Raw genomic sequence first — 26927 nt, 5'->3', positions numbered from 1 at the left:
AAATAAACTTAAACATGCAAGTTTTGGGAGACTTCATTACTCAAATAGGTTGAGACAACGAGTGTACTCAATTAATTCAGTTTAGTCAACTTATTAGGGTTTTCAGTGTAGCTCCGGTTGGTTCTGGAGTAGGCCTACTTTTCGGGCTCCGGTAAGTGTGAACTGCTTTTTTTATTGGCCCTTTGAGTTTTTATTTTAATTAGACCATTTTCTGAACTTTACCCAAACTGAATGCTGACTCTTGATGTTTATTTGAGTTTTTGAGATAAGCTTTATTTTGAAACAAACCTTTATTTCATTCACTTGTATACCTTTATTTAAGTAAATTTTGAAAGTTGACATTGTACCAGACTGGGTGTGTTTACTGTTTCGTTGAGTTGGTATGGTGCTATGGGCTTCTTTTGGGTTAAAAACTACAATATTGCAATAATCTAGAGAGATCCAATTAATTGTATTCCAGGGCCCCTCCACAAATTAGGAAGAGGGCGCTACACAATTTACAATTTTTAGTTTTCAAGTTTCTGAAAAAAAGCAACAAAAAAAGCACCTCTGTCCATATATGCATGTCGTTAACTAACTTTAGCAGCTCTTGATGTGGACAGACAGCTGAAATTGCCAATCACTCAGACGGTGCTGGGACAAACGCACCAATCCCGCCACATGATGCTGATGCACCGGGGACAAAAATAGACAAGAGTCGGGGCTGCTTCGCCGTGTGCTTTCCAGTCAAAGCGGGGAGGATCGTTGTGTCTTTAAATACCTTTTTTACTGCTCAATTAATATCGCTTATCCACAAAATGGTCATTAAAGTCTTCCTGGCATCCTCCTCGGGATCGACGGCGGTAAGAAACAGGGACAGCAAGTGTTTTTTTTTTGTTCAGTCATTCAACAGGTCGCTGAGCTGAGGCGCTTTGATTCGGCTTGCGTTTTATACAGATTGTGTAATGACTCGATTGTTCAAAAGCGCATTTGCAGTAATAAGCAATCGAAATAGCTGAATGAAAATCAGAAACAAATGTAGTTTTAACTTCGGGCCTGTTTAAATACTCCTGAGTGACCTAATAACAGTTGCAGCTCGGCCAGTTTCCTTAAATATCTCTGAGATCACATTCCAGGCTGCAGAAGCGATTGCTTTAAACATGAAACTTACAGAATTTACTCATTACGCTGACGAATGAGAAGTGTTGTTTATTGATTTTTTGGTTGTTTTTAAGTTAACACGAACAACACGAATGAATCTGATCATTTAACTTCAGTAAGCTAGGCTACTTTGATATGTTTAACAAAGGGGAGTGCTAATAAATAAAGTTGTTTGGGAGTTCATAATTTCCTTAACCTGGAAATGTATTGGAAAGTGCTCGTAAATCCTAGTTTAAATTAAATTGTAACATTCAGAAAACATGGGCATAATGTACACTTTTTTTTTGCACAAATGTTAATTATACATTACTATTTTGCACATTGACTATAATGTGATTTTGATTTCTATATCAGTGTATATTATTTCATGAATAAGCATCAAATTATAAATGTCAAAACCTCGTTAAATCATATTTTGCTGTAATCAATGTACTTTTTATACAAATTCTGATAATTTCACTTGTTTTAACTCATGTTTAACATGTTAGAGAAGTGCAAATAATTAAAGTATTTCAGAAATGAATCTTTTCCTAATGTTTACGTTCTTTAAAGTGCTGGTAATTCCTACCACAAATTAAATTATACCATTCAGAAAACATGGACATGATGTACACTTAGCCAACATAACATTTTGCACAAATATAGATGTTACTATTTTATTCACTGACTATAATACTATTTTTATAGCTATTGTTTTCTGAATTATAAACATCAAATTATAAATGTCAAGACCTGCATCAAAATTCATATTTTGCTATAATCTATGTACTTTTTTAATACTGCAGTTTAAGCATAAGAAGTCTATTTCAAAGCAACTTTGTAGGGGAGAAAAGTTGAAGATTGTAACGTTTGGTGCATAATGTACAAAATATGTCACACAAAATCCCTTCAAAAAGTGTTACATATTTGCCCCTGTGCATTTGACTTGAGTAAACACATTGGCCAGCAACTATTCCGACAAAAAAAAGCTTGGCAACAAATGGGTAAAATTATTTAAAAACATATTAAGCAAGGTATAAAGGTTTAAAAATGGTAATTAATTTGTATTTAGAGGTCTTTTAATGGCTTCTTTTTCTAAATATGTCTGAGAAGACTTTTTTTGTGCTAGATAAACTGTTGTTATATTGAATGACATTTTAATTGGTGTCATTTTTTTTACAGAAAACTTTCTGAGCAAACAAAATAAGTAGTTAATTGGTGATTAAATGTATGTTTATCACACTTGTTTTTTTTGATGCTTGAAATGTTTTGATGCTTGAAATGCTTTGATGCTTTTCATCTTTGACCCATTTACTTTTTTAAAATGCTCTTTTGTAAATTTACCTACTATTGTTCCCATATTAGGAGTTTATAATATTTTGAATTGAAAAATAAGTAAGTTCTTGGACTCATTAATCTCTTATAACCAATTGCTACAGATCAAAAAGAAACAGCAAGATGTTGTCGGCTTTCTTGAGGCCCTTAAAATCGATTACGCACAGCTTGACATTGCTTCAAATGAGGATAACCGGGCGTGGATGAGGGAAAATGTTCCTGGAGAAAAGAAGCCCACCAATGGAATTCCTCTTCCTCCACAGATTTTCAACGAGGAGATATATTGTGGGGTAAGAACCGGCTACAGTGGAGCATTCGATGCAATAGCCCTTCAAAAAGTTGCAATAACATATCAAATTGGTAAAATGGTAAAAATCTATTTAAATAATTAAACCTCTTCTAAAACAAATGTATAAGCAAATGTACTAAGCAAAAGTGGGATTATACAAATTCAGACTAATTATTTACCAGTTTCACAAAAATTAGGACATAGCTTCAAATTTTGTGAATTGTGTTGAAGTAGTGACAAAATTTTTTGATTCACACTCTGCAGTGCATAAGTACAGTCCCTGACAAAAGTCTTGTCACTTATCTATTTTGTAGAAATACCTGCTATTAACCTGACTTTTAATTAATCAATTGGCGTTAGAAATAGCTCATATGACAGCTAATACCCTCCCAAATGATGTTTAATGCACTGAAATAAATTATTTTCACTGAAAAAAAGATTTATCATTTAATCAATGATTAAATAATCATATGACAAGGCGACAACATTGTCTTAGCAAAAATTGACTCAATGGGCTTTACCAAGCTGGGAATATTAGAATACTTTTTGACGTTTTGCACTGAAACATCATTACAAAAGCTGTTGGGATTAAAATTAGCCATTTCTTGTCAAAAAAATCTTAATTAGAAACATATTTCAGCAGCACTATAGATCAATTTGTACACAAGCGACAAGATTTTTGTCAGTGTCTGCAACTTATATTGACTAAATTATTTTTAAGGTAGGCTAGGTTTAACAGACTTGTTCCCTATATACCCTCCTGAGACCTGAAATTTTTTTCTTTTTCTTTTTTCTGTGATTTCCTACATCCTTTGGGTTAAAAAAATTCTACAATTTACAGTTTTTACATTTTGTTTTTATTTTTAATTTTACAGCATGTCCACTGTAGTGCACCACAGGACCATTTTAGTTCAAAACGACCACCACTCAGACAACAAAACTGTACAGGATATGGCTTTAAAGGGATAATAATCCAATATTAATGTAACAAAAACAAAAAAAGCCATTTTTTCCTTTGTATTGAAATTCCTGAAACAGTTTAGTCTGAAAGAGAGCCGAACTAAAAAAAACAAAAACATAAAAAGTGATGTTAATCCAAAACAAATTTAACATAAAAGTGATTTAAAACTGATTGTCATTCTCTAATTGTCTCTAATTCTCTGATTGTCTCCCTCAACTATTTTATAAGGAGTCCTCTGCTTCAGTTCTGCCCCCTACAACATGCAGTCATTAATTACATTAAGATGGTCCTGGTGTCCACTATAGTGGACATTTTAAAAAGATATTTTGAAACACAAACAAGTTAACATCTTTGAAAGTTAAATTTGATGTTCCTGACATGTAAATAAACAAAATATATGTAATAATAATAGTAAAAAAACATTTAAAAAGCAAAATTTTACATGCCTCTCTCCTTTGCATAAAATGTGCTTTTTTGAATGTCAGCCATTTTGGATGCAGTGTAAGAAGTGGTTCCTAGCATGCCAGCTAATCAAATGACATATCACTAGAAAGCCCAGGATGTCCTCTGAACAGTACAATAGGACTTGACAGAGTAGCTCAAAAAAATTAAAGAAAAGTCATGAAAACGCAATGTCCACTACAGAGGACACAAGTCAATGGGTGGAGTCTCAGGAGGATACACTAATGTAAACGCTGCCTGAACCTTTACAGAAATTATGAGGTTGTTTTGCTACATTAATTTCTATAATATGCTAATAGTTGATAGTTCCCTATCCTGATTTGCAGGACTATGACACATTCTTTGATGCCAAAGAGGACAACACAGTCTATGAATTTTTGGGTCTGACTCCTCCACCTGGATCTAAGGTTGTATTTGTGAGTGTGTGTGTGTGTGTGTGTGTGTCTTCTCTATTGACATGACACTATTTAGATTCCAGAGACCCTTATTATTAGCGATGGCCGTTAAATGAACTGCAGCCAAAAACCTGTTGAGAATACAGTAAATTTGCTACTTTATATTGTTAATGAACATCCAGAAGTTAATGAACACAAGCTAAGAGTTCTTTACATACAAATCTACATCAAAGTCTACAGGCTTTGAAAAACATCTCAGGAGCACAGGGATGTTTTGTTACATACTGTTCACACATTGTAATGTGGTCAGTATGGCTGGGAACTATAATCTCATTCTGGTGGTGTAATAATCAAGGAACTTTGCAGTCAAACCTAGCTGGGAACTATTTTCAGGCACTATATCATTGCGCCTGCTGCAGCCATGGTACAGCAGCATAGTTCCTTGATCATTATGCCTGAATGTATAGTTATAGTTTCTAGCCATTTCAACATAGAAAAAGGCATCTTTAAATTTACATTGGTCTCTGTACACAGTGTAATTAGAGTCAAGCTTTAAATAAAAAAATTGTCACTCTTTTTTTTTTTTGCGCAAGATGCTAATAGTTTAATGCTATTTAGTGACTTATGCTAAGCTAAGCTAGAAGTGCTCTTGCCAGTTCAGGAGTTTATCTGAATGTATTCAACGATTGTAAAACTCACCTGTTTAACGTATTAATTACTCTATTTCCAAAAAAAGTGGAGTGTTCTTTTAATGTGATTATAATGTCATAACAAACTGGCTTCAAAAAACAACAAAGATATAAATACTGTCCTGGTTACTGTTTTTTCCACTTTTTTCCAGTGAAGTATAATATCGACCAACCGACAAACCTCACTTCACTAAAGTTGAAGTAGAGGCAAATGAGAAAATACTACATCTTATTGTGTAGACAGATATACTACAGAGAATCACTTGACTTAACCAGTTAAGAAATGCAGGACTCTTGGAATCATGAAGTATTCAATACAGGCTCGTTTGAAATATGTGCTTCAGTCTACAATTTTCTGAAACTGCAAAAATGTATTTTAAAGTGCATTTGACTGTGGTTTATATGTTAAATGAACATTTCAGATTGACAAAAATGTACACAACGCCCTCTAGTGGATTTTTCATCAGATACATGCAATGTAATTTACGCTGTGCACAAATGTAGACTGAGACATGTATTTCCAATGGGCTTAGGTTGAAATAAGGTACACACATTCAGAGATGTGTTTGGTGGGCAATGTATTAACGTCAGTAGAGTGATTTTCCTTGTGAAAGTGTGTTTTTCTGTCTTCTTCATTTCTTTTTTTAGCATTTTTCTGGTGAATTTTTCCTTGCTGACAGGATTGAAAATGGATTTTTATTTATAATCAAAAATCTCTCTTGTGCAGGAGGCACAACAAGCTGAAAATTCCACAAAAGCTTCAGAATGGATCTGTCACAGACGAGCATCCTGATGATGACACAACAGTAATACTGATTTAACTTAATTTAAACCTTCCATTTTTTTCCAAACTATTTCGGTGCACTTCCAGACACATGTCCGCACTGCACTTTTTTGTTTGTTCTCCGTCTGCTTTTTTTTTTTTTTAACTAGGTTTCTTTTCATCTGTCCGTCACAACAACTTAACACCCAGGCTATGTTGAGATTGGTATACACGACTCATACTGATTCGGGCAGTATGTTAACTGTTTAAACAATTGACGAAAAGTCCTGTATAACTTACATTTGCAAAATTGCTCAGTGCATTCCCACAGATATTAATTACAACCTTGATTTTGGACATATGCTTTTGTTTGATAAACCTCTCATAGTTTAAGACCTTTTCACCCAAATAATAAAAATCCTCCGGGTGCTCCGGTTACCCCACAAGTCCAAACCACATGCGGTGTAGGTTGAATTGGCTATGCTGAATTTTTCCGTTGTGTATGAGTTGTGAATGAGAGAGTATGGGGGTTTCCCAGTGATGGGTTGCAGCTGGAAGGGCATCCGCTGCGTAAAACATATACTGGATAACTTGGCGGTTCATTCCATAGGGTCGACCCCCTTATTAATAAAGGGACTAAGCCGAAAAGAAAATAAATAAATGAATATGTTCTTTGTTGATGTTAGTTCAAAGTGAATGATTGTTGTTAAACAGATACAACATTTGATTTTAAAGTAATATAATAAATGACTCTTGACCACAAAATTACAACTTTAAAGATTTATTTTCCTCAATATTTAGATTGTTTAAATAGTTGTGTCTAGACCAAAGTAGTCAAACCCTACGTCAAAATGTAAAAACTTATTTATTTATATTTTCAGATGATGAATAATCTCCAAAATGACTTATGATGGATTTTGTAGTCCAGGGTCACAAAATGTTTGATGTTACCTGTTCATTAAATTATATGGTAGTATTATAATTAATGCATTTTAATTGGTTAACTAATGTTAGCAAATAAACCCTCTGTAAGTTGTAAGTGTTAACCACACACAAAAAAAGGGTAAGGAGCACAATGTCAAATGTTAGTATGCCATTCTGAACATGGACACTATTTTTTGCACGACAATGTTTTTAACTAAGTACAGAAAATAAACATGGGAAAAAATCTTTCACATTAAGCATGTTGTCTTTGTTTATTGACCCTGTGTAGTGTGAATTGTGTAAGAAACACTGAGTCAGGCATGCTTCTTCTAACGGTTTCTAATACAAAAAAGTGTCGAAATCCTGTTTAATTTCTCCTAACAAATGTTTTATTCTCCCAGTTATATAAAACGATTGCCATTGCATTGTACTTCAAGAGTTCACACTTAGCTGATGATTCATCAATAGCTTGTTTGGCATGCTGTCCCGGGAGAGAGCCCCGAGCTCAAGAGATCCTCGAGCCCGGGGCTTCCTCCCGTTTGCAGAGCGAGAGGGGAGCCTGAGCTCGGTGGATCTCAGAACTCCCCGTCTGCAGTAGCTAAGGGAACACTGTGAGGAAAAAAAAGCAAGGGGGCTAGACAAATGTTTCATTGTTATGCATGATGTATATATTTGGATGGTGAGAGGAAACCGGAGAACCCGGGGAAAACCCACGCGGACACGGGGAGAACATACAAACTCCTCACAGAAACACCTACTGACCTGGCAGGACCAGGGTTGGCAGTGTTCTTGCTGTGGGGCTAACGGTGCTAACCACTGGGCCTCCGTGCCGCCCGATCTAAGGTGAAGGAGGAGAATGGGGAGGAAGGGGGGTTTCTTCCAACGAAGATAAAGTGGACTGAAAACTGTGGTTATTTATAGTAGCTTATGGCTCATATGATTGGATGATACTGATTAGCTTAATACGAGACCGGCTGTGATAAATCTAAGCACGTGATCCTCCCCGAAATTAGTTTATTAATAAACCTCACTTGTAACCATATGTTTTGTATTTACAGCTATGAAATTACAAATCTAATTATTGAAACCTTAATGTTCATTTAAAAAGTTTTTATTTCCTTTTCTTTATTTAAAAAAAAAATGTTTTATTGGTCACACTTTATTTATAATGTACAATTCACACATTTACAACTATTTACCATTACAATTTAGCTCCAACTACCAATTAGTTAGTAAGGTAGTTGTTGTTTAGGTAATGTTAAGATTAGGGATGGAAAATAAGATCATAGTTTATAAGTGCTAATAAACAGTTAATATATTAATAATCGGCAGGTAATAATCCAGCAGTAAATGGTGTGAATTATTACTTAAACTAAAGTGTTACTGTTTTCTCTTGAAAGATAGAAATGTCCTTTTGTGGCTGTCTCAACATTACAAACTGATTGATAATGGCAGCTTCTCATATGTCTTTCTCATGCTCTAATATTACAAACCCTCTTTTCCTTCTTATCACATTTTGTCCTTTCTTCCACCAGTGAGCCACAAAAAAACCCAGTTCCATAACATTTCTTCCATTTAAAAACTTCCCAGGATCCTCCGTGTCGTATGTTGGTATCTTCCTGTGGTGTCATAACTATTTTAATTCTGAATGTCCTGAGATGCGTTGTGTGTGTTTTTAGAAAAAGGAAATCAAAGAGGCTGAGCAAAATGGAGATGCACACACAGCAGAGCTGGAGGACGACGAAGAGAGCAAAAACACAGAGACAGACGCTCAAGATGAGGAACGAGGAAGAGGAGGAACCTGCTGAAGAAGAGGAAGAGAGTGTAACTGTCCATCAAAATCTTCTATTTAACCCCTAAACATCATTTGTTTTCCCATAACTGCTCATTCTTCCTCCATTTAATCACATTTTTTGCTTCACACATTGACCATCTCAATTGTTTTTTTTTTTATTCAGGGTCTCCCGTAATCTCTCCTGAAATTAACATCTACATCCGCCTTTACCATCTCCGTTCTTGTAGTTGGATTCATGCTAGGCTTTCTGTTGACAGTGTGACAACTGGTGTGGATTGTATTGTGTTTAAGTAAATGTGCTTCTGCCGTGTGTAATTGCTCATTTTAATATTTCCCTTTCTTTTTGTTAGAGAAAGCCAGCTGAGGAGGAAGAGCAGGTAGTCTTTTTCTTTTTATACAAATCTCAAGCCAGGTTCATTGGAAATACAGCTTAAATTTTTGTGAAATGAAAAAAATATGTTGCTCTGTGTAGGTTTTGCTGCACGTTTCAGATGGCAAATCCACTAGAGCAGGCCTATTCAATTCAACGAAGGGCCAGAGAGATATGACTTGCTATATGAGTGATGACACAACTACATATAAGAGCCCATATGCTGTATTTGTGCTCATAAAGACACCCACGTTGGCTTTTTCTACATTAAAATGTTAATATATTGTATTTTAAAACAACATAATATCACTGCATTGTCCAATTGATTTTTTTTTTACAAACATCCAAATGTATTTCAGAGCACAACAAAAGCAGTGCATTGCTGAAGTAGGCTTTTTCTACATTCAGACACATTTATATGTTATGTTATGAACTGCATAACAATTAGGGATGCAACAATTATAGATTTTGGTTGTACGATTATACAGTCTGAAAAATAATCATGGTTTCACGGATATCACGTCTAATGTAAATTCAAGCTTTATATTAGGTAAGAAGCTATTTAGATTAACTGTTGTTGCCATCTGCGTTCATACATACATAGTCATTTTAATAATAAATCGTCTAACATATCTTTTGTTTACATTGCACTGAAGGGCACGCACGACTCTCACCGTGAGATGTTTTTTAAAGCGTGCGCCCGGAAAGACACAAACGCGTTGCTCCGCTTGTGTGAGCATATTGTCATTTAATCTTACATTAGAAATAAAACCTGCAAGCGGAAAATACAGGATATGGGAACGGCCGCTGCTATAGTTAATCCGGTGTGCGTGCGTAGTAGCCTCGGTATACATACTTGAAACTTTGAACTAGCGCACAGGTGGCAACTTGGCATAATATATGTATCACTTGTTGCCCTTGGTCCAGACCAAATGAACCGAACTACAGATGTGAAAGCACCTTTACAAGGGATGATTTTGGATGGTTGACAGATCCAGATATTTAGTTTGCCAAATATCTCACCGGTGTCAGCAACTCATTGGCGAATGCCTCATATCCCGTCTTTGATAGTTCACACTGTGTGATTGTAACTAACATGAATGACTTCAGGCATTTGTCTGCGATTTCACAAAACCTGTCGGCGAGTCAAAATCGAGTCTGATCTCGGCATTAGGATATGTTTTTGTTGTACTTTTCAGTTGTACAGCAGGTGAGTCTTAATGTACAGATCACCTAAACCAGAGAATCACTGACCTAAACCCAACAAAATAATGTTTTCAAAAGCAAACGCAAGAAAAGTGGATTGTGACCATGTAGTTTAAACTTGATTTTGCAGTATCTCTTTTATCTCTTTTGTGGAACTCAGGCCCAGAGCCAGAATGACTTAACTTGTGATGGATTTGGTCCATCCTTGTATTTATTTGTTTATTTATTCACTTATTTATTTATATTACTGCCTGCCCGATACAGATTCGGCTTTCAAAAATTTCAGACTAATAATCCAGTTGTGGGATTATTAATAATCTTGAGTTTGTGTCGGCTGTGCCACTCATTCTGCTAAAGAATGTTGAAGTAGGGTATTGCAGTTTCACAAAAATGTATGCTGAAGCACATACTTTTAATGAGTATGTGTTGCTAATTATGTAAAGTAAAAGTCAAAATGATTAGCTGTCCTTTGATTTTTATTTTTCTTTTCTTTTTTTACAAATGTTTCCCAAATTATGTTTAAGACAGCAAATAATTTTTTTACAGTATTTCCCATATTTTTCTTCCAGAGAAAGTCTTATTTGTTTTATTTCAAACAAGTTTAATAATGTAATGCAGTTCTGCAAAGAAACACTTTTATTTTCTAGACCATTACTATCCAAAATCATCAATAAACTGACAGCACAAAAGTTTTCCAAACACAGTATTAATTAAGATATTTCCCCTCAATTACTAAGATCAAACACTGATAATTAAGTGACAATATCAAACAGAAATAACTAAATGAAAAGAAGAATCAAGAATGTGTCTCAACAATGGTGACATGCTTCATGCTGCAGTATTGGAAACATCAATAACTGAGCCGTGGCTCCAGCCTGATCTCACGAGAAAACGTAAGTATTTTACGTTTTGTCAGTTTAGTGGCTAATTCGTACGAATTCGTACGAGTTCAGTCGTACGAAATGGTATGATTTTAAAAAGGAGGCGTGGCACCTAACCCCGCCCCTAAACCCAACCGTCATTGGAGGATGAGCAAATCGTACTAAATTGTACGAATTAGATCGTACGAATTAGCCACTAAAAAAAAAGTTACGAATTGCCGTGAGATTGTGTTGGTGGCTCCCAGCATGTACTGCAGCCATAAATTCGTCACCTTCTTTAAGCCCATCTCTTGATAGGCTGATTCTTAATGCATTAGTGTTTTGAGTGTGTCTGAGTTTGTTTTCATAGCTCTACTGGGTTTCTTTCTATAGAACCACCAGTTTACTACATTATCTGAGAATAAATCACTGGCAAAATGAATTACTGAGACACCATTATTTGGTCACCTTATCTGATCATTTGTCTCGCTATAGCACACACGTACAACAGACAATGATAAATGAACATGCAAAATGAAGAATCAAAGTCCTCCACAATGGTGACCTCCAGCAAAACCAGTATTTTCATTAAATCTATAAGAACTTCTGTAGACGTCTGACAGAAATAAAGTCAAACAGGCTGGTAATAAGTGAAGCTGGTGTTGTGGACTTGTTTAATGATTCTCTGCTGAGATTTTGAGATATTTCATGTGTTTTAATTCGGCTGATTTATCTAAGTGAATGAAGTGACTGGCTGTGACTTTGTGGAGTTGTAGTTTTGTGTTTCTCCTCAGTGATTTTGCTTGTTAACAGCAGGTTATGCTCAACAATTATTTAATTAATCACTTAATTATCTACCTAAATGTAACACTGCTTCAGTGAAAAGTACATTTTAATGTGGAAATACATTGTTTATTGGAGAAATACACATACAAATAAGTTTTATTTTAAGATTTATTTCAGTATGGACATAAACATTGATTATAATTTGGTAATTGTTTGGTATTTTATATAGATTGATATGTAATTTAAGATAAAGAAAAGTATCATTAAAATAATACAGTACATTTTCTGTAAAAAAATGACTGGAATTTCTCATTAATGGTATATAGTCCTAAAAGAGCCCATATTATGCATTTAAAAGGGTCATATTTTGGTTTTGGGGGTCTCCAACAACGGTCTGATATGCCTGCAAGGTCAAAAAACCCTTTCATTGTCTTATAACATGCATTTATTTTTACCTAATTATCCCAATGACTATGATTTGTTCAGCGAATCATTTGTTCCCAAACCACTACTTGGCACGATGCTTATCTGCCCTGATTGGTCACATGACCCAGTCTGTTGTGAATTTTTTTCGACTGCGTTCAGCGTGAGACAGAGAGAAATGCCCACCATGGCTTATCAATATTGTAGAAGTAGTCAGAGTGCAGAGTATATGCGTGAGCCCAATGCAGGAGTGCAGTAAAGCAATTCAGTTAAACACCAGCATATTGCTCTATTCTTAACCATAAATAAAAACAATGATACACATTCAATATTAATCCATACAGTGGCAAAACCTGAACTGTTTTGAAACTTGACTGCTGTGCGTGTGTAGGAACAGCTGATGGTGGCCATAGCAATGACAAACGGCAGTGGAACGCGAGCTCACAAATCCATTTAAATCCGTAAACAAAGCGACAGGCGGCGCGTTTTCAACGTGGTTTAGACGCGATACGAGAATATAAAGAGTTAACCGGATGTGGAGCGGTTACAAGTAACAAAACACAATTACATACATAATTTGCAAGCTAGAGAAAACAAGGAGGCAACCATTTTAATCACAGTTAAGTTACTTGTGAAATGGAGGAAGAAACTGATCCATGAACTGTGTACTGATATAGTTCCTGTCAAGCTCTGACAAAGTCCAATATAGTCTTTTCTGATCCTTCCTTTAACCAACAGCCGATGAATTCCCCATTATAAGCATGTAGATTGCTGAAGCACTTGTCAGAAAAATGACATGAACACAGCACAAGGCTGGGGTTATAATGCTGAGGTATTTTTGCTAAAATAAACTTCAACCAACTCTTCACAGCCTCATCTTTGGGTGGAGAAAATAACACTAACCTTCCCTCACGCTTCAGAGCACAGCGTCTTCGTGACATGATTCAACCGGGATCTGCTACAGTGTTTGTCTTCCTCTTTTTCTTTCGACAGTGTTTGTGGGAGGGGCCAGGGGGTTCAATTTTCCTGGGTCTGCATGCGTAACAAATGGGTGGGGCTTGAGTTCTGTATCGACATCATGCCAACACGGCTAAAGACTCGTTACATTGCCGATTCATTCGAACCAGTCGACTTTTTATAGATAAGTCAACAGTTTTAAATATGGTGCACTTTCAGATTTAAGCCTTGGATAGCTGGTTATTTCACTTCACTTAGTGCTGTGTTACACATTACATGGAAGGTCATTTTCAAAAACCCATATTAGGGGCTTTTTAATTTACATTAAAGGGGTTGGTATGCAGTTTGCGGACAACATTGGTAATTTTACAGAGTATTGAATATAATTTAAAATATCAAAAACGAATGTAAAAAATACAGCTATTTTCTGTAAAATTAGGATATTATTTTTTAATGCATTATTCTCTATTAATGTTACTTTTTCTGTGATTAACAGGAAGAAGGAGAAGAAGACAAGGTAAGACTGACATTTACATCATTTTTATAAAAGAAGCATTTTGTGGTGTGTTTGTGGTTCAAATTATTCTTTTTGAAATAATAAGTGAAAATTTTGCTCTTACAAATGTGTACAAAACGACTACAATCAAATATGTGTATAAGATTGTGGAGTTACAAATATCTTTAGAGCACTGTCTATACGTTGGAAGTTATTCTCTCTTTCTGCTTATCTATAAAATAATTGACAGATTGTTAGTTTGTGTTGAGCTTGACATAGTTTGTCCAACGATGACTTGACAATTATTTACATCTGGTTCTTGCAACAACAATAAAACCTGCATACTCAGTTTTTTTATTCACAGATTAACATACAGTAAAACGGTAATTAACAAACGCTCCTGTTCACACTTCAGTTGTTTCAGGTGGAGGACAATCATCTGGTGATTTTTGTTCTAGAATAAACTGATTCTAGATCTGCAGTAACTCTTGTATTCTCCCCATTCACATTCCTTCTTTTCTCACTGACAATATTGATTTAATTTAATTTATTTTTGCATCTACAGTGCATCCAGAAAGTGTTCATAGCGCTTCACTTTTTCCACAATTTTTTTTATGTTACAGCCTTTTTCCAAAATGGATTAAATTAATTTATTTTCTCAAAATTCTACACACGATACCCCATAAAAACCCTGAAAAAGCACATGTATATAAGTATTCACAGCCTTTGCTCAATACTTTGTTGATGGACCTTTGGCAGCAATTACAGCCTCAAGTCTTTTTGAATATGATGCCACAAGCTTGGCACACCTGTCTTTGGGAATTTTCGCCCATTCCTCTTTGCAGTACCTCTCAAGATCTATCAGGTTGAATGGGAAGTGATGGTGTACAGCCATTTTCAGATCTCTCCAGAGATGTTCAATAGGATTTAGGTCTGGGCTCTGGCTGGACCACTCAAGGACATTCACATTGTTGTTGCGAAGCCACTCCATTGATATTTTGGCGGTGTGCTTTGGGTCATTGTCCTGCTGGAAGATGAACCGTTGCACCAGTCTGAGGTCAAGAGCACTCTGAAGCAGGTTTTCATTCAGGATGTCTCCGTACATTGCTGCATTCATCTTTCCCTGAAAAACATCCACACAGCATGATGCTACCACCACCATGGAGATCAGCTTTTGGCAAATTCCAGGTGGGCTGCTATGTGCCCTTTACTAAGGATTGGCTTCCATCTGGCCACTCTACCATACAGCCTGGAACTACCATACTCACTGGAACTTTCAGAGCAGCAGAAATTTTTCTGTAATCTTCCCCAGCCTTGTGCCTCGAGACAATCCTGTCTCGGAGGTCTACAGACAATTCCTTTGTCTTCATGCTTGGTTTGTGCTTTGACATGCACTGTCAACCCTGGGACCTTATATAGACAGGTGTATGCCTTTTCAAATCATCCAATCATCTGAATTTACCACAGGTGAACTCCAATTACGCTGTTGAAACATCTCAAGAATTATCAGTGGGAACAGAATGTACCTGAGGTCAATTTAGAGCTTCACGACAAAGGCTGTGAATACTTCTTTACATGTGATTTTTCAGGTTTTTTATTTTTAATAAATTTGCAACGATTTCAAAAAATCTTTTTTATTTCACATTGTCATTATGAGGTATTGTGTGTAGAATTTTGAGGAAATAAATTCATTTAATCCACTTTGGAAAAAGGCTGTAACATAAAAAAATGTGGAAAAAGTGAAGCGCTATGAATACTTTCCGGATGCACTGTATGAGTGCCTCTCATTTGCTCTCCACAGCCTCTCGTGAATCATTTGCATTGGATTTTGCACTTGTTTTGTTTTCCTTCATCCTTTTCTTTACAGGTGTCATGGAGGTTTCTTAAAGCCTCGCCTGAGATGTTCTCCATCAAAATGAAAAACACATTTCATCAAAAATCTAATGTTGTTTTGGAACTGGTTATTACTGATCTTTTTTTTTTTTTTTTTTCAGAAAGAATGAATTGAGAAATTGAATTGAGAATTTGAATTTTTTTCAAATAATAGAAGTTTTGTTATTTATGTGAGAACATTTCAATAAACTGATTGCATTCAAGGTAATGCAATTTAATCTGACTTGATCAATTTGACAAAATTACATCAAATAAAGTAACGTATGTGTTAGATTAAGTCATTGGAATAACAGCTGGAGTTTACTATCCTCAGTGTTAGGTTTAATCATTCAAAACATCCAATTTTGCACTACAATTGCAAGAATTTTTTTATGTTTGTGTTTGTATTACATATACAGTACATAAAAAATGTATATAAAACACACACATGTCTCATGACAAGACAAACTTTTAAATTGGATGTGATTAATCTTTGCCTTATATAACAGTTGAAGTTAGAATTATCAGCCCCCCTGAATTATTAGCCCCCCTGTTTATTTTTGCCCCAATTTCTTTTTAATGGAGAGAAGATTTTCTCAACAAATTTCTAAACATAATAGTTTTAATAACTCATTTCTAATAACTAATTTGTTTTTATCTTTGCCATGATAAAGTAAATAATGTTTGACTACATATTTTCAAGACCTTCTATACAGCTTTAAGTGACATTTTAAAGGCTTAACGAGGTTAATTAGGTTAACTAGGCAGGTGAGGGTAATTAGTGCAAGGTTATTTTAATATGATAGTTTGTTTCTGTAGACTATCGGGGGGAAAAATTAGCTTAAAGGCTAATAGTTTTGACCTATAAAATGGATCTTAAAAAATTAAAAAATAGAACAAAAAATTAAGAGGAGGGGGGGGGGGGGGTGTGACCAGTGGCACAGCAGGTAGTGCTGTCGCCTCACAGCAAGAAGGTCACTTGGTTCGAGCCTTGGCTGGGTCAGTTTCAGTGTGGAGTTTGCATGTTCCTTCCCTGCGTTCGTGTGGGTTCTTCTTCCGGGAGCTCCGGTTTCCCCCACATTTCCAAAGACATGCGGTACAAGTGGAATTTGAAGGCTAAATTTGTCTGTAGTGTATGAGTGTGAGTGAATATGGGTGTTTCTCAGAGATGGGTTGTGCTGGAGGGCATCTGCTGCGTAAAAACATATGTTGAATATGTTGGCAGTTCATTCCGCTGGGGTGACCCCAGATTAATAAAGGGAACTAAGCTGAAAAGAAAATGAAGGAATGAATGAATTCAATGGGGGGCTAATAATTCTGACTTACCCTGTACATGGCTCTCATTCCTGCAATACATTAAATAAATAAATAAATATTAATAATAAACATTACTTAAGTATGCTGTTTATAATAAAAAAAACACAAACTGAGCTGAACAATTGTTGTAATCCAGTATTAGTACTGAATGTAATCAGATCAATAGGTTGAATGAAATCGACTTCTTGCTCACAAACTGGAAAGTACGAATTTAGTTCTGTCATTTCTACTTCTTTGTTTTAATTTGGCGTGTTAAAGCTCCCTTTTCTATCCCTTCTTTCTTTCTCCCTCCTGTTTTTTTTTTCTAGGCAGAAGATGAGTTGGTGTCTGAGGTAACTTGGTTTAGATGACCAAAGATTCCTATCTAACATGTATTTGTGATTTGGGTTTTCTCCCCTTATTTCACCACTGATTTTCCTCCTTCATTCTTCCTTTTAACCTCTCATTTCACTTCTCTCCTTTAGCTGCCATCTGCCAGTCTTTTCCTTCTCTCCCCGTCTGTTTCTCCAGTTGCATGTTTCTCTCATTCCCTCTTTTCAGCTGCAGTACTCATAATCTTCTCATCTGATATACAATCTGTTCTCTTCTCTAGGAGGAAGAAGAACTTCGAGAGCTTGAGGTAGATTATACATGTTTGAATTTTCTTTCTCTCTTCCTCTACCTCTGTTTAAAATTCAACCCAGGCTCATTGGTAATACATGCATACATTTTTGTGAAATGTAAAATACATGCTCCAGGTATTGTTGCTGCACATTTTAGATGACAAAATCCACTAGAGGGTGCTGTCCACATTTTTATAAATCTGAAATTTGTTACTTGGGGTACATTTAGTTGTGCGTTTTCAGATACTTGTAGACCAGTAAACCACTTCCTTAAACCCAACCAATAGTGTTTCTAAAACAAAACAACAAAAAATATGCACTGCAACCATATAGTTTTACTTTGATTGATGTTATATCTTCTACCGTGCTTCACCAGACTCAAACTCGAGCGTTCTGCATTGTACAATGTGAGCTACCAAGCAAACTGACCAAGCCAGAAAAATTGTTCATATAGAGAAAGATAGCTGAGGCAAACATTGCTGATTACAAATCATAGACAAATCATATACAAATCGTGTCAAGTAGTTTTGTGGTATTTATTTGGTGTTGTGCAACGAACTGCATAAAATAAACCTTTATTTGTTAAGGAAAATTGGTTAGGCAAAGATACATAAAATACCAATACCTTAAGTTTAAGCTTATTACAATAAACTACAAAACACAGTACAACATGTATAAAAATAAAATACTGTATTTTCGTATTTTAAAAATACTACAAATACTTTTAAATAGGAAGCATAACATCAGTCCCTTAACCATTAAACTACCTCTTTAATACTCAATGTAAAAACATAATTTCTGAAAACTTCAAAAAATTGTTATCTATTTTGCAAATAAACTCTTTATATACTATATCCTGCTCCTGCTGTATAACCTGTCAGTTTTTAGGAGATTATTAAACATGGTGTTTTATTTGTTGTGTTACTCTGACATCTTTAGGCATACATCTTTCCTCTTGGTTTACAATACATTGCAACTATAACTGCTGTTCAACTACTGCCATTTAAAACAGCCGAATAAGTATTGTAGGATTGCCACTGTAGGGCCTTATTTTTTGCTTGTTTTAAAAGACAAACATTTGGCTCAGCAATCCATCCAAAACTACTATTATTTGTACAGTAAACTCTTTCTCCAAAATATTTTATATATATTGTTTCAGTTATATTTTTAGGAGTTAATAATGTCCAAAGTACCAATCAGAGGGTGCATATACATGATGTTCATCATGTAGACTTCTTACAAAATATTTTACAGTATTTAAAAATGAAAAAAATACATGACAGTAATGTATTTTGATACAAAATATTGAGACATTTTCATTATCCCCATCAAATACAAATTGCAAAAATACTATTTTGTATTTCAAATATGTAATGTGTATCATAAATACTGCCCATCCTTGATAATGGCCCTGTGAATATCGATAGTGTGAAAAGTATCAAAAGTTGTTGGTGTTCTACGGTCCCCCATATCGCTCATTTACCTCGAAACTACAGTCGAACATTTTTTGTGGGGATTTTGTATTTCCAATGAGCCTGTTTTGCTAAAATCTGTTCACTTGCACTTTAACATGTCTTGGACCAAATTTAATATACTGTACATTCAAACCCACATACATTCATTAAATTTATATTTCTGTTAATTAGTAAGTAAACATGGATCTAAAAAAAAAGCCAAAAGAATCTTAAATAGATGTAGCACTAATTTATAATTTATATACTAACATATAAAAAATATAAGCAGCACAATTGTGCTGTTAAATGTTTCATAATCATCAAATCTGACAATGTTAGAATGATTTCTGAATAATCACAAGACATTAAAAACTGTAGCTGAAAATTCACAGGTTAATGCATTATATGTATTAAATAGGATACAGTGATTTAAAATTTTAATAATATTTTACAATATTTACTGATTTTGTGACCAAAAATATGCACCTTACTGAACACAAGAAGCGTCAGAAAATAAGCTTATGCAAGCTTAAGAGTGCTTTCACACTAGGGGCTATATTTTAACGATCTAGGATCAAAGTTTAAAGTGCAGGGCGCGAAAGCATTAAGGGCATGTCTGGATCCACTTTTGCTATTTTAAGGACGGAAAAAATACGCTTTGCACAATGGCGCATGGTCTAACAGGGTTGAGCTTATTCTCTTAATGAGTCGTGGGTGTGTTTTGAGAATAAACCAATCAGTCACATCTCCCATTCCCTTTAAGAGTCAGTTTTGTCACTCCATGGCCCAATTGCTATTTACATGGCAGACTTTGTAAATGGAAAAACTAAATGCGTCCCTAGCGAGAAAAACAGTGCATCTGCAGCGTGAGGATAAAGAACGAGCCTCCTCCATTCAGCCTTTACTTTTGTTTCTCTTTCTCTCTTTCCTGGATAAGGAAACAGTACTGTACACCGTGTTGTACACTCTGCTGAAGACATCCATAAGTCTACATAATTAATTTAGTTTAAGCGCAAAGATTTGTTTCAAAACTATTTCTAAATTCAGTTCTAATTTACAGCAAATGATTAAATGAACAATAATAACGAAGTGTGGTCAAACGACTGAGTTTTATCCAAACACACGTCCTATGCCCCATATGGTCCAAAACCTGACAGGTGGATATATAATATAATAAATATTACTAATGATAATAATAACATTTTACAAAAGCAAGTTGTAAATAAACTGAAACAAGCCCCCTGACATGAAGAAGGCATGGAGGCAGTGGTTTTTATATTTATGTAGAAAGTAAACATTTTTAAAATTCTTTTTCATTTGTGAAGATATTTGTGTGTTGCTGTACATCCTGTGTGTATTAAGCAATGTGTAAGAGAGGTGCAGAACTAACGCGCTGTGCACTGGACTTTAGACCTGCTTTCAGCTGGTCTATTGCACAGCCTATTTTAGTTCCTCAAAATAGCAACATGCCACAATGCGCCATAACACACCTCTTTTCCAGACTGAAGCCTTTTTTAGACCTGCTATTTAAACAATGTGGCAGAAAATGGGAAAACTAAGGTTTCGCTGGTCTGAAAATTGCGCCTTATTGCGCCCGATGAATGATAGGGCCCTAGAACTTTTGGTCCGCACCCAGGTTTGTTTGACGTCAGAGTACGGTACGTTTTGCTAGTGAGAACGTTGTCTTCTTAACTTAGGTGTGCACTCGTGAACCGTACGCGAGTCCGCCTGAAAGAGATGGTCTGGAGTACAGTTCGCTTGAACTCTGGTATGGTTCACCTCTGGTATGAATGCAATTGTACCAAATAACGGAAAAAAACCAGCCAACTGTACAACAAACGTTTAGTTTTATAACGTTCATTCGTGTGTGCTTGTCTGTGTATCCCCTACCTTGGCAACAAGTGCAACTGACCTAGTGCAAACAGTGATAATGTCTTCTTGTCTCCACCAAAAATGACTTCTGCAGACATTGCGTGATGTTTTGAACGGTTTTAATATTTTTTGAAGCAGATAGATGCAAGTGGCTCTCTGTATTTTGGTTTTGATAACAAAACCAAAAGATTTAGTAAAGCAGAATAATGGTGATATGTGTACGTCTTTCCATTTTGGCACTTTGCTTTTGTGGCCGTCGCCTAGCAACAGCTGTACACAAAACAGCAGCTTGATGACGCAAGTGTACCGGAGTTCAGAAGGAAAAAAGACTGTGTGAACACAAACCAGCCAAGGGGGTAGAATCAAACTTGGGTTCAGACCAGGCATTCGAACCAAGTGTGAAAGCATCTTAACCTTACTGTGATTCATATTTGTGTATTGTGGGACACAAATTTGAAAACTGACCATACTTTTTATATTATTCTCGGAATTTAGATCATCGTATGTATTTATTCTTGTAAAATGTTTTTCAAGCTACTACAAATGTCAACAACATCAGATTTTAAAACTCATCAAGGTCATAAAAAAATCAATTTGAAAATTTTAATAAATGAAATCACATATGAAGCCCAAGCCAAGGGTAAATGTTAATTTACAGATTCTTTTACAGTGTAATGAGAAAAAAAAACACTTTGGCTCTACATACACAGCATAATTAATTGTAAACCGTCATCAATTGCAGTCAAATGATGAGAATTTCAAGGTAAAAGAAAACTACTGTTAACATAAACACATTGCAACAACAACAACACTTTCAATTAGCACAAAATACTTAAATGCATTATTATTTCTGACTATGTTACTAGTGTTGGATAGACACTGAAAACACATTTTCAGCAAATGATCAGCTTCTTAAAAATGTCTCCAAAATGCTCCAGTGTGTGTTGTACAAAGATCTGATCACACACATAAACTCTACTCAGTGTGTCAAAGCATGTGCACTAACCATTAGATCAGCGTTTCTCAATCCCGGTCCTCATGCTCCACAGCTCTGCACATTTATACCTATATATTTCTCTTTTCACTTCAGATGTTTGTTCTAATTCAACAATAAGTGCCCTGCAAAGTGGACTCCATAGGCTATTCCACCATGATTTCAGTTTGGAGGAGCCTATATGTTTCATTCAAGTGACATTTTAGTTTATGTGATATGTGAATTTTTTTTTCTTTAGGTATTTAATTGTTTGATCATTATTGGTAACACTTTAGAATAACTATCCATTATAACTAGTTAATAGATCATTAATAAACTGTTAGTTAATGAGTTATAAATGACTTGTTAAATAAAAGTTAATAGTTTGTTAATTATTTATAACTGTGCCTTATAGATAGCCAATAGATCACTTACAAGCTGTTAGTTAGCAAGTTATAAATGACTTGTTAACTGTATTTTAATAATTTATAACTATACCTAACAAATTACTAATAGATTATGAACAAGACGTTAGTAAATTACTTAGTAAAGACTTGTTAAGAATCAGTTAATAGTTTTATATATGTTATTGGGATGTTATTCTAAAGTTGCTACTATTCTTTATTTATTAACTGTTAGTAAATCAGGAATAGTTGCAACTTTAGAATAACGTCCCAATAACATACTTAAGCTAATAACTAACACTTAATTAATATATTAACTCACACTTAACAGATCAGTTGTTTATTGTTTGTTAACCATCTACTAATACCAGTGAAACTTTGTAGAACAGCAAATGGATGAAACAAGTTCAAGCTACAGAAATTTGATGTGATATTTAAAATATAAAACTTTTGTACCTTTACCTTGTTCCACTCATAGGCTTTTCTGTGTGCTGTATTTTATCAAAGAAACTCCACAGATGAAATGTTGAACATTGTGTTTAATGTATAGAAACACATATACCGAGCCATCGCATGGCACTTATTTTGATTTCATGCTAAACATGAAATCAAAATAAATAAAAAAATCTTTTATTAAAAAAGTTCTTCAAAGTTTCACCGATGTTATTAGATGGTAAATAAACTATGAACAACTGATCTGTAAAGTGTGCGTTAATATATTAGTTAAGTGTTAGTTATTAGCTTAAGTATGTTATTGGGACGTTATTCTAGTTGCAACTATTCCTGATTTACTAACAGTCAATAAATGAAGAATAGTTGCAACTTTAGAATAACATCCCAATAACATATATAAACTATTAACTGATTCTTAACAAGTCTTTACTAAGTAATTTACTAACATCTTGTTCATAATCTATTAGTAATTTGTTAGGTATAGTTATAAATTATTAAAATACAGTTAACAAGTCATTTATAACTTGCTAACTAACAGCTTGTAAGTGATCTATTGGCTATCTATAAGGCACAGTTATAAATAATTAACAAACAGTTAACTTTTATTTAACAAGTCATTTATAACTCATTAACTAACAGTTTATTAATGATCTATTAACTAGTTATAATGGATAGTTATTCTAAAGTGTTACCAATAATTATTGTATATTATGTCACACTTCAAGTTTTCAAGGAGTTTAGGGTTCAAGCTGTCTTGGGTCTGTATGTGCAACAAGTGAGTGGGGCTATGTTTTGTTCGGACATCACAATGAAACGGCTAAAGATCAAAATGGATGGCGAATGGTTCTGGTGAATCACGAAACGACTTTGAGTCTACTTCTTTAGGGTCAATAGATTGATACACCGGGCCCCTTAAGAGTTAAACCTCAGCTGGATGTTTTTGTTCACTTAGGGCTGTGTTACACACGGCATGAAAGGTCATTTTCAAAAACCCATAATAGGGGCTCTTTAAATAAAAGAGTATGCAAATTTTGCAGATCATTAGGGTACAAGGACCGGGATTAAGAAATGCTGCAGTAGAACATCCTATATGTGGCATACACAAGCTCACAACACCTTCTGTCCACATTTAGTTGCTGTGAACGTCTCCCCATGATCATCATCTGCTCTCTCGTTCCTTATTTTTTTAATTTTCTGCATCTCTCCTTCTTTTCTTCCATCCAAGTCATTCCACATCTCACTTATGTTACAGGAGCAGAAATCATGGACCTTTTCTTTTCCTTTCTTTATTGTGGAAACACACATACATATTCATTTAAACTCTCTTCCACTTTCTGTCCTTTTCTATCATTACTTTACTTCTGTTTGAGTGCATCATAACCTTTTCCTCCTCCAGTAGCTTCTCTTACTCAAATACACTGATGCCGTTTTCTATTTGAATTCCTTCATGTACAGGAGGAAGAGGAACACCCATCAGAGGTACTATTGAACATTTCAGCTTGTTTCAGCATGTTTTGTTCGCTGGAGGACAGGGACACCATTGCATGCCATCAGTTATGTTTGTAATCTGAAGACTGGCTAGATCAGTGGTTCTCAACTAGGCTCCCAGGGCCCACAAGGGGGCGTCAGCACACTTTCAAAGGGGGAAGTATTGCTCACTGTAGAAGGAAAAATCAAACCTTATGGACAATGGAATCACAATAATAAGAAGAATTTCTATGTTGTATAAATATTATAAATGATTATAAATGTATTATTCATGTAATAATAATATAAAATATATAATACAATAATATTCTGTCTGTTGTTGCTGTCTGTGGGTAAAAAACAACAACCATAAACCACAAAATAAGTGGCAAAAGTTTTATTTATATACTCATGTGTTTTACGGTACATTAATTCATTCTTTATTAAAGTGAAAATTATCAGATTTGTCATTATAGCATAAGAGTCAGCAACAATTGTGGAACAGTATGTGGGTTTAGGTTCAGATTTAGGCTTCAGAATTTGTCCTGGAGTCAGTTGTTGAGATCCACTGGTCCAGATAGTCGTATCTAATTTTTACCTTTTTATAATGGTGTCACTGATTTGCTCGTTTATGTTTCTCACTGTTGTTTCAGTTCTTAAAGCTGCTGCAAGTGATCAACTTTACACATTTTTAACTTAGTTTTACACAGCTATTCAACAAAGGGTCAAGAAAATAACTGTCCCAAGGAATCACACAACGTTTTTTTGTAAGGTCACAGTTTTTTGCCTTTTTTGTTTGCTTTTAGCCCACACCAGCTGTCTATATCAGAGCTGAGTATTCACTCTTTAAAATAAGAGTTTATTGCCATTGATATTCCATAAAGAACCTCAAACAAGAAATGAAACATTTCCTTTGAGCAAAAGGTTTTATAGACTTATATTCTTCTTATTTTCTTCATACTAAGAAATTTTTTTAAGAACTTTTCAAGAAAGGTGCTTTAGGTAACTTCTCTAATTTGCATGTAACCCTAGTTTACCTTCAGATTGGGAACTTCAATGTTGTGTCTACTGACACATTGGGAAGAGTAATAAAACGAGCCAATCTGAAGAGTAATAAAACAAGCCAATGAACGCATATGAATTGGCAAAACACTATAATCAGCTGAGTATATAGTTTTCACCTGAAGGAGAGCAAGCCAGACTTAGAAGCCTCAGACAACTGAAGAGACATAATCTTCTGCTGAGCTGAATCCGGAGAGATCCAGCTTCATGTCTCCAGTACGGTTGACAATGCAGAAAGTGGCGGTCAACCTGGGTGATTCTCCTGTCCCTTAGAGTTTCACTGGGTACATCTAAAAGAGCAGTCCAAAAAAAGAGCAGATTTCTCTAAGAAAGCAGCACAGTCAGGCAACATGTTTTTTCCAAGGTGTTCTGACCATGCTTTTCTGGATGTGCTGGTTCTTATCTCCGGGTGATGGGCACAGGTACTGCATCACATGTCCTGGGGTCTAGCATGTCAATGCAGTGCTCATGAACAGCTCATGCCCTGACTGCATGGGGTGGGGTGGGGTGGGGGGAGGTTGGGGGGCTTAATCGTCGCCTTGAGTTTTGCAAGGTTTGCGGACTAGACACCAATTGCATTGGCATATCAATTGCTTGAAGCTGTTGGCAGTGTTTCTCACTCTCCGGCACCGTCTGTGCTGAAATAGAAACACGTATTGGTCAAGACAGACAGCATGGCTAAGGTAGTATATAGGAACTGTATTGGCAGTATACAGTTCCACCATATGTGTCAGGCTTGCTATCTGCTCTGCTGGAATCACACTTGGTTGAAATTGGAGCATACCATTCATATCCCGGGTGAGCTCTCATGGCAGCTTACGTTCCCAGGAGAATGGAGACCCCACTCGGTGTGGTCCAGCTGAAATGGAAACGCTTCAGAGAAGCCCAGGTCATCCTGTTAGCTTCTCCTGAAACCGCCCATTGCAATTTGTTTGCACCAGCTCACCATCTTACTCATTGTAGTGCTCTCCCTGGATAGGGCTAGGCCATATGCTTAAATTGTCACCAGGTCATCTCATTTGGGTAGCAGGTGGCTTCTTCAGCACCCTTCCCCTTCCCCTGGTGCGCTTTCCCAACATACAGTCATATCTATAAAATCAATAGTGTAATGTTAGCTGGGTAAAAGACTCTTATAACTCTTTGAATTCTAGATATTTCCATATTCTGGTAATTAAGGGTCTGAGGTCATTGGAAGGTTGTGCCTTTGGTGACGCTTGTGCGCTCATACTATGCATGGCAAACATCTCACCAAATGCGTGGCAGGTCCAACTGCTGTGGTGATTTCCATAGACATTCCCAATGTGTCAGCAGACACAACGTCTCTGTTCATCCCTTCGGGGACTGTGGATTATGACAGTAACCAGGACATTGGGAACAGAGATCTTATGAGAATGTGGGATTCCTCTATCACTCTGAATTTGTTTCAGAAAGGTCCAATGACAATTTATAAGTAGAATCTGGATATAAAGTTGCCTAACTAAAATGCCCCAAATCGTCAGTCCCTGGTGTAATGTTGAAAGACTGACTGAGACGAACCAAAGGTTATTTTTCTATGACATTTCATTTAGAACCGTTATTTTTAAGAGTGCCCTCAGATTTCTATGAAGTATTTATTTGACTA

General features: G+C 35.6%; 1 protein-coding gene across 1 annotated transcript in view; it reads left to right on the top strand.

Moving 5' to 3' along the window:
* Positions 1-675: 675 nt before the first annotated feature.
* sh3bgr (SH3 domain binding glutamate-rich protein) overlaps positions 676-26927 on the top strand; it is a 42072-nt gene continuing 15820 nt past the window's right edge. Inside the window, 12 exon segments of the mRNA XM_056473452.1 lie at positions 676-842; positions 2559-2744; positions 4493-4573; positions 5978-6001; positions 6003-6056; positions 8617-8718; positions 8720-8761; positions 9083-9109; positions 13831-13851; positions 17328-17351; positions 17612-17638; positions 24233-24256. Coding sequence (XP_056329427.1) covers positions 798-842; positions 2559-2744; positions 4493-4573; positions 5978-6001; positions 6003-6056; positions 8617-8718; positions 8720-8761; positions 9083-9109; positions 13831-13851; positions 17328-17351; positions 17612-17638; positions 24233-24256 — 657 coding nt within the window. The 5' untranslated portion in view covers positions 676-797.

The sequence above is a fragment of the Danio aesculapii genome, chromosome 15, assembly GCF_903798145.1.
Source record: "Danio aesculapii chromosome 15, fDanAes4.1, whole genome shotgun sequence".
Lineage (NCBI taxonomy): Eukaryota > Metazoa > Chordata > Actinopteri > Cypriniformes > Danionidae > Danio > Danio aesculapii.
The sequence above is the reverse complement of the archived record's forward strand: the minus strand, read 5'-3'. Positions and strand labels throughout refer to the sequence as shown.